General features: G+C 65.8%; 1 protein-coding gene across 1 annotated transcript; it reads left to right on the top strand.

Moving 5' to 3' along the window:
* Positions 1-10180, top strand: GPAA1 (glycosylphosphatidylinositol anchor attachment 1). Its single transcript, XM_082600756.1, has 12 exons — positions 1-202; positions 445-624; positions 710-821; positions 1045-1192; positions 1273-1374; positions 1461-1657; positions 1730-1926; positions 2022-2175; positions 2339-2434; positions 2576-2766; positions 2848-3018; positions 9862-10180. Exons 1-12 carry the CDS (start codon positions 129-131, stop codon positions 10103-10105), a joined length of 1866 nt encoding a protein of 621 aa, XP_082456882.1. The 5' UTR covers positions 1-128; the 3' UTR covers positions 10106-10180.
* The last annotated feature ends 2786 nt before the right edge of the window (positions 10181-12966 follow it).

Raw genomic sequence — 12966 nt, 5'->3', positions numbered from 1 at the left:
CGGCGTGAGGGCCGTCGGGACCGGAAGTGGGGGCCGGCGTGCAGCCCGGGGTCTGACAGGAGAGGCGTGCCCGGCCGGTGGCCGTACCTGACAGCGGGAGCGCGGTCCCGGAGCCGCCCGGCCCTGCGATGGGCCTCCTGTCGGACCCGGTGCGCCGGCGCGCGCTTGCCCGCCTCGTGCTGCGCCTCAACGCGCCACTCTGGTGAGGGCGGGGGGCGGGGGCCCGGGGCCCCTCCGGCAGCGCGTTGCTGGTCTCCTCCCGCCCGCCGGCATCACTCGGGGCCTCAGGCCTGGGGCTCAGCTCTCCCGTCCGGCGTCCCGGGTGCCGGCACTCTGGGTCCCGCAGACATGCTCCCTCCACCCCCAGTGCAGAGGTAGAGGCTGCGGGCCGGGGTGCCAGGGCCCGCTAACGCTCCGGTGGTCCCTCCGTCCCTCTCCCCGCAGCGCGCTGAGCTACGTGGCGGGCATCGCCTGGTTCCTGGCGCTGGCTTTCCCGCCGCTGACCCAGCGCACTTACATGTCGGAGAACGCCATGGGCTCCACCATGGTGGAGGAGCAGTTTGCGGGCGGAGAGCGTGCCCGAAGCTTTGCCCGGGACTTCGCTGCGCACCGCAGGAAGTCGGGGTGAGCGACAGAGCCGTGGGTATGGGGGAAGCAGTGCCAGTCAAGGCCAGAGAGCTCTGCTCAGAAGCTCCCTTTGTGTTTCCAGGGCTCTGCCAGTGGCTTGGCTGGAGCGGACGATGCGGTCAGTGGGGCTGGAGGTCTACACGCAGAGTTTCTCCCGGAAACTGCCCTTTCCAGATGAGACTCACGAGCGCTATGTACTGGGGGGGGGGGGGGGCGGGTCGTGGGAGGGGGGGAGGGGGTTGTGCCTGCGACCAAAAAGCACCTTGAGGGGGTGGCCTTGGGGCCAGGAAGCTCACTGGGGGCGGGGGGATGTCTTGGGGCCAGAGAAGTCACTGGTGGGCATTCTGGGGCTAAAGGGGAGGGGTTTCAGCCATCTAGAGCGGGGCCATGCTGAGGCTTCCCCAATACTGCATGCAGATGGTGTCGGGCATCAACGTGTACGGCATCCTTCGGGCACCGCGCGCTGCCAGCACTGAGTCCCTGGTGCTCACCGTGCCCTGTGGCCCTGAGTCTACCAACAGCCAGGCTGTGGGGCTGATGCTGGCACTTGCTGCCCACTTCCGGGGTGAGGCTCAGGGGCTACTGCTGGCAAGGGAGGGCTTGGCCACCGCCTCAGGCCCTGCTGACCCTGCTTTTGGTCTTTAGGGCAGATTTACTGGGCCAAAGACATCATCTTCCTGGTGACAGAACACGACCTTCTGGGCTCTGAGGCTTGGCTTGAAGCCTACCACGACGTCAATGTCACTGGTGGGTGTTCTTGCCCTGCCCTGGCCCCCACAGGGCCACTGTCCTCACCAGCCCCTTACTGGCAGCTCATTCACCTGCTTCTACAGGTATGCAGTCATCCCCTCTGCAGGGCCGGGCTGGGGCCATCCAGGCAGCCGTGGCCCTGGAGCTGAGCACTGATGTGGTCACTAGCCTCGACGTGGCTGTGGAGGGACTCAACGGACAGCTGCCCAACCTGGACCTGCTCAACCTCTTCCAGACCTTCTGCCAGAAAGGGGGACTCCTGTGCACGCTGCAGGGCAAGGTAGGGCCACCTGCCTGGGGAGCACGGGGCCTGTGTGCAGGGTTTATCTGACCTTGTCTCACGCTCTCTAAGCTGCAGCCCCAGGACTGGACGTCAGTGGACGGGCCGCTGCAGGGTGTGCAAACGCTGCTGCTCATGGTTCTGCAGCAGGCCTCTGGCCACCCCCACGGCGCCCACGGCCTCTTCCTGCGCTACCGCGTGGAGGCTCTGACTCTGCGTGGCATCAATAGCTTCCGCCAGTATAAGTACGACCTGGTGGCAGTAGGCAAGTAAGTGCCTCTGGTCTCCCCTTTGCATACTCGGGGTGGGCTAGTGGGGGCCTGGGGGTGTCTGGCCAGTCGTGACCCCAGCCCACGCCCGGCAGGGCTCTGGAGGGCATGTTCCGCAAACTCAACCACCTCCTGGAGCGCCTGCACCAGTCCTTCTTCTTCTACCTGCTCCCTGCGCTCTCCCGCTTCGTCTCCATTGGTCTCTACATGCCTGCTGCTGGCTTTTTGCTCCTGGTCCTCGGTCTCAAGATATCCTCTGCTTCCTGCTGTCCGTTTGTGGCCAGCCTCAGGTCCCCCCACTCTAGGCTGGGGAGAGCTCTCCAACGTCAGGGCGGGGGAGTGGGAGTGAGCCCTGGGTCCCCCACTGGGCAGAGCCCATCACACCCCTTGTCAGGGTCCTTGACTCAGCCACGCTCTGGAACTGTGGATGCAGCTGCATGAGGCTGGAGTGGGTCCTGAGGAGGCTGGGGGGACCTCTGGGTCCAGTCCTCCCCTCCCTGCAACACAGGTGACGGCCCCCCACTCCTGCTGTTGGGGTCCCGGGTGGTGGTTACTGCTGCTGCTCAGTGTCAGCCGGTGGAGGGATGGTGAGGATCCTTGGGACTCCCCTGGCCCGGGGTCTGTCTCCAAGTGCCCGTGTGCCCTGCAGCGCGTGGGGCTGGCCTCGCTCGTGGCACCCTTGCTGATCTCCCAGGCTGTGGGCCTGGCCCTCTATGTCCTCCCAGTGCTGGGTCAACACGTGGCTGCCCAGCACTTCCCCGTGGCTGAGGCCGAGGCCGTGGTGCTGACGCTGCTGGCCGTCTATGCAGCTGGCCTGGCCCTTCCGCACAGCACCCACTGGTGAGGAGATGGGCGGGATGGGCGCGGGCAGGGTGCACCCTGGACACGCAGGCGGCTGCCCCTGAACCCCTTGCCTCGCAGGGTGCTGAGCACACAGGCCCCGGACAGGAGCTGGATGGCGCTGAAGCTGGTGGCCCTGACCTACCTGGCACTACAGCTGGCCTGCATCACCCTCACCAACTTCTCCCTGGGCTTTCTGCTGGCTGCCACCATGGTGCCCGGCGCTGCACTCACCAAGCCCTCCGGGCCCCGGTATGTGCTGGTCAGTCCCCACCACAAAGCCCGCCGTGACGTGCCCCCCACCTCCAGGGCCTCTGCCCCTCGCCACAGACGCCCCCTCACGCGTCACTCCCCCCACCTCAGAGCCCCCCTTGACCCTGCTCCTCCACGCAGGCCACTGTGTGCTCACGCGTCACTCCCCCCACCTCAGAGCCCCCCTTGACCCTGCTCCTCCACGCAGGCCACTCTGTGCTCACGCGTCACTCCTCCCCACCTCAGAGCCCCCCTTGACCCTGCTCCTCCACGCAGGCCACTGTGTGCTCACGCGTCACTCCCCCCACCTCAGAGCCCCCCTTGACCCTGCTCCTCCACGCAGGCCACTCTGTGCTCACGCGTCACTCCCCCCCACCTCAGAGCCCCCCTTGACCCTGCTCCTCCACGCAGGCCACTGTGTGCTCACGCGTCACTCCTCCCCACCTCAGAGCCCCCCTTGACCCTGCTCCTCCACGCAGGCCACTCTGTGCTCACGCGTCACTCCTCCCCACCTCAGAGCCCCCCTTGACCCTGCTCCTCCACGCAGGCCACTGTGTGCTCACGCGTCACTCCTCCCCCACCTCAGAGCCCCCCTTGACCCTGCTCCTCCACGCAGGCCACTGTGTGCTCACGCGTCACTCCTCCCCACCTCAGAGCCCCCCTTGACCCTGCTCCTCCACGCAGGCCACTGTGTGCTCACGCGTCACTCCTCCCCACCTCAGAGCCCCCCTTGACCCTGCTCCTCCACGCAGGCCACTCTGTGCTCACGCGTCACTCCTCCCCCCTCAGAGCCCCCCTTGACCCTGCTCCTCCACGCAGGCCACTCTGTGCTCACGCGTCACTCCTCCCCACCTCAGAGCCCCCCTTGACCCCGCTCCTCCACGCAGGCCACTCTGTGCTCACGCGTCACTCCTCCCCCCTCAGAGCCCCCCTTGACCCTGCTCCTCCACGCAGGCCACTCTGTGCTCACGCGTCACTCCTCCCCACTCAGAGCCCCCCTTGACCCTGCTCCTCCACGCAGGCCACTGTGTGCTCACGCGTCACTCCTCTCCACCTCAGAGCCCCCCTTGACCCTGCTCCTCCACGCAGGCCACTCTGTGCTCACGCGTCACTCCTCCCCACCTCAGAGCCCCCCTTGACCCTGCTCCTCCACGCAGGCCACTGTGTGCTCACGCGTCACTCCTCCCCCACCTCAGAGCCCCCCTTGACCCTGCTCCTCCACGCAGGCCACTGTGTGCTCACGCGTCACTCCTCCCCACCTCAGAGCCCCCCTTGACCCTGCTCCTCCACGCAGGCCACTGTGTGCTCACGCGTCACTCCTCCCCACCTCAGAGCCCCCCTTGACCCTGCTCCTCCACGCAGGCCACTCTGTGCTCACGCGTCACTCCTCCCCCCTCAGAGCCCCCCTTGACCCTGCTCCTCCACGCAGGCCACTCTGTGCTCACGCGTCACTCCTCCCCACCTCAGAGCCCCCCTTGACCCTGCTCCTCCACGCAGGCCACTCTGTGCTCACGCGTCACTCCTCCCCCCTCAGAGCCCCCCTTGACCCTGCTCCTCCACGCAGGCCACTGTGTGCTCACGCGTCACTCCTCCCCACCTCAGAGCCCCCCTTGACCCTGCTCCTCCACGCAGGCCACTCTGTGCTCACGCGTCACTCCTCCCCCCTCAGAGCCCCCCTTGACCCTGCTCCTCCACGCAGGCCACTCTGTGCTCACGCGTCACTCCTCCCCACTCAGAGCCCCCCTTGACCCTGCTCCTCCACGCAGGCCACTGTGTGCTCACGCGTCACTCCTCTCCACCTCAGAGCCCCCCTTGACCCTGCTCCTCCACGCAGGCCACTCTGTGCTCACGCGTCACTCCTCCCCACCTCAGAGCCCCCCTTGACCCTGCTCCTCCACGCAGGCCACTGTGTGCTCACGCGTCACTCCTCCCCCACCTCAGAGCCCCCCTTGACCCTGCTCCTCCACGCAGGCCACTGTGTGCTCACGCGTCACTCCTCCCCACCTCAGAGCCCCCCTTGACCCTGCTCCTCCACGCAGGCCACTGTGTGCTCACGCGTCACTCCTCCCCACCTCAGAGCCCCCCTTGACCCTGCTCCTCCACGCAGGCCACTCTGTGCTCACGCGTCACTCCTCCCCCCTCAGAGCCCCCCTTGACCCTGCTCCTCCACGCAGGCCACTCTGTGCTCACGCGTCACTCCTCCCCACCTCAGAGCCCCCCTTGACCCCGCTCCTCCACGCAGGCCACTCTGTGCTCACGCGTCACTCCTCCCCCCTCAGAGCCCCCCTTGACCCTGCTCCTCCACGCAGGCCACTCTGTGCTCACGCGTCACTCCTCCCCACTCAGAGCCCCCCTTGACCCCGCTCCTCCACGCATGCCACTCTGTGCTCACGCGTCACTCCTCCCCACTCAGAGCCCCCCTTGACCCTGCTCCTCCACGCAGGCCACTCTGTGCTCACGCGTCACTCCTCCCCACCTCAGAGCCCCCCTTGACCCTGCTCCTCCACGCAGGCCACTGTGTGCTCACGCGTCACTCCTCCCCCACCTCAGAGCCCCCCTTGACCCTGCTCCTCCACGCAGGCCACTGTGTGCTCACGCGTCACTCCTCCCCACCTCAGAGCCCCCCTTGACCCTGCTCCTCCACGCAGGCCACTGTGTGCTCACGCGTCACTCCTCCCCACCTCAGAGCCCCCCTTGACCCTGCTCCTCCACGCAGGCCACTCTGTGCTCACGCGTCACTCCTCCCCCCTCAGAGCCCCCCTTGACCCTGCTCCTCCACGCAGGCCACTCTGTGCTCACGCGTCACTCCTCCCCACCTCAGAGCCCCCCTTGACCCCGCTCCTCCACGCAGGCCACTCTGTGCTCACGCGTCACTCCTCCCCCCTCAGAGCCCCCCTTGACCCTGCTCCTCCACGCAGGCCACTCTGTGCTCACGCGTCACTCCTCCCCACTCAGAGCCCCCCTTGACCCCGCTCCTCCACGCAGGCCACTCTGTGCTCACGCGTCACTCCTCCCCACTCAGAGCCCCCCTTGACCCTGCTCCTCCACGCAGGCCACTCTGTGCTCACGCGTCACTCCTCCCCCACCTCAGAGCCCCCCTTGACCCTGCTCCTCCACGCAGGCCACTGTGTGCTCACGCGTCACTCCTCCCCACCTCAGAGCCCCCCTTGACCCTGCTCCTCCACGCAGGCCACTCTGTGCTCACGCGTCACTCCTCCCCACCTCAGAGCCCCCCTTGACCCTGCTCCTCCACGCAGGCCACTGTGTGCTCACGCGTCACTCCTCCCCACCTCAGAGCCCCCCTTGACCCCGCTCCTCCACGCAGGCCACTGTGTGCTCACGCGTCACTCCTCCCCCACCTCAGAGCCCCCCTTGACCCTGCTCCTCCACGCAGGCCACTGTGTGCTCACGCGTCACTCCTCCCCACTCAGAGCCCCCCTTGACCCCGCTCCTCCACGCAGGCCACTCTGTGCTCACGCGTCACTCCTCCCCACTCAGAGCCCCCCTTGACCCTGCTCCTCCACGCAGGCCACTCTGTGCTCACGCGTCACTCCTCCCCCACCTCAGAGCCCCCCTTGACCCTGCTCCTCCACGCAGGCCACTGTGTGCTCACGCGTCACTCCTCCCCACCTCAGAGCCCCCCTTGACCCTGCTCCTCCACGCAGGCCACTGTGTGCTCACGCGTCACTCCTCCCCACCTCAGAGCCCCCCTTGACCCCGCTCCTCCACGCAGGCCACTCTGTGCTCACGCGTCACTCCTCCCCCCTCAGAGCCCCCCTTGACCCCGCTCCTCCACGCAGGCCACTGTGTGCTCACGCGTCACTCCCCCCCACCTCAGAGCCCCCCTTGACCCTGCTCCTCCACGCAGGCCACTGTGTGCTCACGCGTCACTCCTCCCCCCTCAGAGCCCCCCTTGACCCCGCTCCTCCACGCAGGCCACTGTGTGCTCACGCGTCACTCCTCCCCCCTCAGAGCCCCCCTTGACCCTGCTCCTCCACGCAGGCCACTGTGTGCTCACGCGTCACTCCTCCCCCCTCAGAGCCCCCCTTGACCCCGCTCCTCCACGCAGGCCACTGTGTGCTCACGCGTCACTCCTCCCCCCTCAGAGCCCCCCTTGACCCCGCTCCTCCACGCAGGCCACTGTGTGCTCACGCGTCACTCCTCCCCCCTCAGAGCCCCCCTTGACCCCGCTCCTCCACGCAGGCCACTCTGTGCTCACGCGTCACTCCTCCCCACCTCAGAGCCCCCCTTGACCCCGCTCCTCCACGCAGGCCACTGTGTGCTCACGCGTCACTCCTCCCCCCTCAGAGCCCCCCTTGACCCCGCTCCTCCACGCAGGCCACTCTGTGCTCACGCGTCACTCCTCCCCCCTCAGAGCCCCCCTTGACCCCGCTCCTCCACGCAGGCCACTGTGTGCTCACGCGTCACTCCTCCCCACCTCAGAGCCCCCCTTGACCCCGCTCCTCCACGCAGGCCACTGTGTGCTCACGCGTCACTCCTCCCCACCTCAGAGCCCCCCTTGACCCTGCTCCTCCACGCAGGCCACTGTGTGCTCACGCGTCACTCCTCCCCCCTCAGAGCCCCCCTTGACCCCGCTCCTCCACGCAGGCCACTGTGTGCTCACGCGTCACTCCTCCCCCCTCAGAGCCCCCCTTGACCCCGCTCCTCCACGCAGGCCACTGTGTGCTCACGCGTCACTCCTCCCCCCTCAGAGCCCCCCTTGACCCCGCTCCTCCACGCAGGCCACTCTGTGCTCACGCGTCACTCCTCCCCACCTCAGAGCCCCCCTTGACCCCGCTCCTCCACGCAGGCCACTGTGTGCTCACGCGTCACTCCTCCCCCCTCAGAGCCCCCCTTGACCCTGCTCCTCCACGCAGGCCACTGTGTGCTCACGCGTCACTCCTCCCCCCTCAGAGCCCCCCTTGACCCTGCTCCTCCACGCAGGCCACTGTGTGCTCACGCGTCACTCCTCCCCCCTCAGAGCCCCCCTTGACCCTGCTCCTCCACGCAGGCCACTCTGTGCTCACGCGTCACTCCTCCCCCCTCAGAGCCCCCCTTGACCCCGCTCCTCCACGCAGGCCACTGTGTGCTCACGCGTCACTCCTCCCCACCTCAGAGCCCCCCTTGACCCCGCTCCTCCACGCAGGCCACTGTGTGCTCACGCGTCACTCCTCCCCCCTCAGAGCCCCCCTTGACCCTGCTCCTCCACGCAGGCCACTGTGTGCTCACGCGTCACTCCTCCCCCCTCAGAGCCCCCCTTGACCCTGCTCCTCCACGCAGGCCACTCTGTGCTCACGCGTCACTCCTCCCCCCTCAGAGCCCCCCTTGACCCCGCTCCTCCACGCAGGCCACTCTGTGCTCACGCGTCACTCCTCCCCCCTCAGAGCCCCCCTTGACCCCGCTCCTCCACGCAGGCCACTGTGTGCTCACGCGTCACTCCTCCCCACCTCAGAGCCCCCCTTGACCCCGCTCCTCCACGCAGGCCACTGTGTGCTCACGCGTCACTCCTCCCCCACCTCAGAGCCCCCCTTGACCCTGCTCCTCCACGCAGGCCACTGTGTGCTCACGCGTCACTCCTCCCCCCTCAGAGCCCCCCTTGACCCTGCTCCTCCACGCAGGCCACTCTGTGCTCACGCGTCACTCCTCCCCCCTCAGAGCCCCCCTTGACCCCGCTCCTCCACGCAGGCCACTCTGTGCTCACGCGTCACTCCTCCCCCCTCAGAGCCCCCCTTGACCCCGCTCCTCCACGCAGGCCACTCTGTGCTCACGCGTCACTCCTCCCTCCCACCTCAGAGCCCCCCTTGACCCTGCTCCTCCACGCAGGCCACTCTGTGCTCACGCGTCACTCCTCCCTCCCACCTCAGAGCCCCCCTTGACCCTGCTCCTCCACGCAGGCCACTGTGTGCTCACGCGTCACTCCTCCCCACCTCAGAGCCCCCCTTGACCCTGCTCCTCCACGCAGGCCACTGTGTGCTCACGCGTCACTCCTCCCCACTCAGAGCCCCCCTTGACCCTGCTCCTCCACGCAGGCCACTGTGTGCTCACGCGTCACTCCTCCCCACCTCAGAGCCCCCCTTGACCCCGCTCCTCCACGCAGGCCACTGTGTGCTCACGCGTCACTCCTCCCCACCTCAGAGCCCCCCTTGACCCTGCTCCTCCACGCAGGCCACTGTGTGCTCACGCGTCACTCCTCCCCACTCAGAGCCCCCCTTGACCCCGCTCCTCCACGCAGGCCACTGTGTGCTCACGCGTCACTCCTCCCCCCCTCAGAGCCCCCCTTGACCCTGCTCCTCCACGCAGGCCACTCTGTGCTCACGCGTCACTCCTCCCCACCTCAGAGCCCCCCTTGACCCCGCTCCTCCACGCAGGCCACTGTGTGCTCACGCGTCACTCCTCCCCCCCTCAGAGCCCCCCTTGACCCTGCTCCTCCACGCAGGCCACTCTGTGCTCACGCGTCACTCCTCCCACCTCAGAGCCCCCCTTGACCCTGCTCCTCCACGCAGGCCACTCTGTGCTCACGCGTCACTCCTCCCACCTCAGAGCCCCCCTTGACCCTGCTCCTCCACGCAGGCCACTCTGTGCTCACGCGTCACTCCTCCCCCCCACCTCAGAGCCCCCCTTGACCCTGCTCCTCCACGCAGGCCACTCTGTGCTCACGCGTCACTCCTCCCCCCTCAGAGCCCCCCTTGACCCCGCTCCTCCACGCAGGCCACTGTGTGCTCACGCGTCACTCCTCCCCCCTCAGAGCCCCCCTTGACCCTGCTCCTCCACGCAGGCCACTGTGTGCTCACGCGTCACTCCTCCCCCCCTCAGAGCCCCCCTTGACCCCGCTCCTCCACGCAGGCCACTGTGTGCTGCTCTGCTGGTGCTGACAAGCCCAGCAGCTACGCTCCTGGGCGGCCTGTTCCTGTGGCAGCAGCTGCAGGAGGCACCGCTTTCCCTGGCCGAGGGCTGGCGGCTCTTCCTGGCCGCGCTGGCTCAGGGCGTGCTGGAGCACCACACGTACGGTGCCCTGCTCTTCCCGCTGCTGGCGCTGGGCCTCCACCCCTGCTGGCTGCTCTTCTGGAATGTGCTCTTTTGGAAGTGATGAAGGCAGGTGGGAATCCCCCACACGTCCCACGTTCTTTCTTTCCTGGGAAATAAACAGCTCTGTTTAGCTGCCCTCCGGGCTCCTGGTCACACTGTCTGCTGTGTACGTGGGGCTCCGGGGCCTGTAGCAAGAGGCTCTGCCTGCGGGATTAGACACCCTGCTCAGCCCCTTCTGGTCCACTTACTGATGGCAGGAGGGAGGGCCCCAGCTGCATCAGCCTTGGGAAGAGGTCCTTGGATGGATGCTTGGGGTGTGGAAGTGGCACAGGCAGACCTGGCCGCAGCCCCAAGTGCACTCTCCCGGCCTTGGAGGTCTCTGCGCATCATGGTCCAGTGCTGTGCAAGAGGAAACACGACAGGCAGGGCTGGGAGGCCTGACAGGAGCTGAGCCACCCAGAGACCACCCAGCACAGTCTTCCGCGCTGGAGCTAAGAGGTCAAAGGAGCTGGAGCTGGCTCCCTCCAGAGGAGGAGGATGGCGCCCCAGCCAAGGCCAGCACCTCGTGTGGCCTCGGGGTAGAGCAGGAGGCGCCCCTGGCCCAGCTTCCTGGGGGCCAGACCAGCCCAGTCCGGGTGCCCACCCAGCACCACCCAGAGCGGACAGGCCACGGAACAGGGACCACGTGAGCACCGGGGGCTGGCGGGGGGCACTGATGGGCTGGTACACAGAGAGGTCACTGGTTGTACCTGAAAGGGACTGGGGTGTCCAGTGTCCATCCGGGAGGGGAGGTAAGCAAAGTGTAGCCCTCTGGTGACACCACGGCCACATGAGGCTAAGAGACCTCACGGGAAGGCCATGGTGCCCCTGCCAGCACCCCACAGGGCAGCAAGACTGGTACCACCTCCTACAGGCCTCAGAGTTGGAAGGGAGACAGAGATGCACTGCTTGGAGCATCAGACCAGGACCAGCCTCCCTTCCTTCGGGACCGCATCCCAGGATGGGGCGGCCTGGCAAGTCTCAGGGAGGAAGCTTTGCCCCCGGCCCCCGCCCAGGCCCGCCTCTGTGGTGGGGCTCATCTTCCTGGGGGGCTCCCCTCAACAGCTGGGGGTCCCTGACTCCACAGTGGGGGGCAGCCAATGGAGGGGTTCACTTTGGGGCTTCTTACTGCTGAAGGGCACGTGTGCTCTGTCCAGAGTGTGAGGGATGGGGTGGGGCAAGGGTGCTGGAGGCCCACTGTGACTAGCAGCCTGGGTTCCATCTGCTTGTCTTCTAGTCATTTTGAGGCTAGAGGAGATCTTGCAGCCCCACACCCAGCACCCCCAGAAGTGCCTCCAGACTGGCCTCTCTCGGAAATCTCCCCTGATAAGGCAGGCACCGCCTGTCTGTGGGCTTCCTGTCTTCCAAGGCGCATAGAGATCTCTCCTCTGCTGTGGTCTCCTGTTGTCTCTGTCTTTGTGGACTGGCATCTAATACAAAATCCCTTCCACACATTTTACCTGCACTTTGGTGCCAGTCAGTCATTTTTAACTGGACTTAGGTAGCCACTTAAAACGCAAATCATGAAAACACCTTACATCATGAAACATACAAGTGAGGACAAAAGCTATCCGATCATCAGTTGTTTTGAGCTTACCCATACACAAGAGGTGGGGGGGAGCCATGGGAGTTTTGAAGCTGATATGCTGGGGAAGCAGAATTTCTGCTCTGATTTTCATTGATGTCACTTGTGCAATACATTTTAAAACGAAAGAAAACGTCAGGCTGTAAAGATACAGATGAGACGTACAGGGGATGAGTGTCAGGCCCCGCGGGCTTTACCCTGAGGGTGCTTGATGCTGGCCCCCATGTCCCTTCTCCTTAGTCATGGCACCCTACTTTTTTTTTTTTTTGGCACCCTACTTTTGATAGGAGCACAGGGGCACTGCCAGACTCTGTGCAGCTAGGTGTGGCCGTGTGGCTGCTGTGGCCCACAGGACCTGAGCAGAAGCTTCAAGGGTGAATTCCATGCAGAGACTTCAAACAGAGGATGGCCCTCTGAGCCGCTTCTCTCTCCTGCCCGGGGCCACGTGGAGCCGGAAGCACGTCTGGGACGTGAGCTCCAGCCCAGGCTGGGGGTGGAGGTGAGGAGGGCCTCCCTGACCCTCCAAAGCCCTTGGTAAACGGGTTAGCCGTCGCCCAGGGTTGCTAAACCGGGCTTCATTTGCAAGAAAGAAACAAACTTCTACTGTGCTTAAGCCGTCGTTATTGGAGTTTTCTGACATCTCAGTCTCGCTCACGCATGAGGGACTATTGCTGAGCCCAGCTCACGTGGGGCTCTCAGGCGGTGAGCAGCCGGGTGCATCTAGAAGTGTGTGTGTCTATTGTGTTGGTAGTAAGTGCTCATTCCTTGGTCGCTTGCCTCCCATGCCCCAGAAGAGCAGCTCTATGGCACAGGCTTTGTCTTTCTTCCTGCCTCTTTTCCAGCACAGAGCCAGGGATGTGGTGGAATATTCATACGTATTTCTTGAATGAAAGAAGGAAAGAATCAGAGGGAGCCCTTCTGGAGGTCCAGAAGGAAGCCCAGGGGGCAGACCTTTGGCTTCTACAGGGGCTCCTGTCTTATGATATGGGGTGAGGGCCCGGGAGGTTAGGGTGCAAGACTGGGGAGGTCCTGAGCCAGGCAGGACCCACCTCAGGACACCCAGCAGCTTCCTCACGACCAGACCCTCTGCAGACGTCCTCCTGCAATTGGCTGGCTGTCCCAGGTTTCCTCTGTGCTTCTATCAGACCCTTTGCCAAGTCACCCCATTCCACCTGGGACTTTAAGGTGGGGCTCCAGGGCTGCCCTGGGGGCCTATCTCTGTGAGCCGCCCCCGCGGGCTCCAGCTGCCCTCATGCCTGCACTCAGATCCTGTCTCTCCTCTAGGCCTGTGTCCTGAG

This window comes from Mesoplodon mirus (assembly GCF_964341445.2).
Source record: "Mesoplodon mirus genome assembly, chromosome: 16".
Lineage (NCBI taxonomy): Eukaryota > Metazoa > Chordata > Mammalia > Artiodactyla > Ziphiidae > Mesoplodon > Mesoplodon mirus.
Note: the sequence above shows the minus strand (reverse complement) of the source record. Positions and strands in the feature narration are given on the sequence as shown.

Bases quoted from the DNA above. Each gene is read 5' to 3' on its own strand.
- GPAA1 (XM_082600756.1), top strand. From the start codon at position 129: ATGGGCCTCCTGTCGGACCCGGTGCGCCGGCGCGCGCTTGCCCGCCTC. The intron at 625-709 runs GTGAGCGACAGA...TTGTGTTTCCAG, and splicing joins GCGCACCGCAGGAAGTCGGG to GGCTCTGCCAGTGGCTTGGC. The intron at 2,767-2,847 runs GTGAGGAGATGG...CTTGCCTCGCAG, and splicing joins CTTCCGCACAGCACCCACTG to GGTGCTGAGCACACAGGCCC.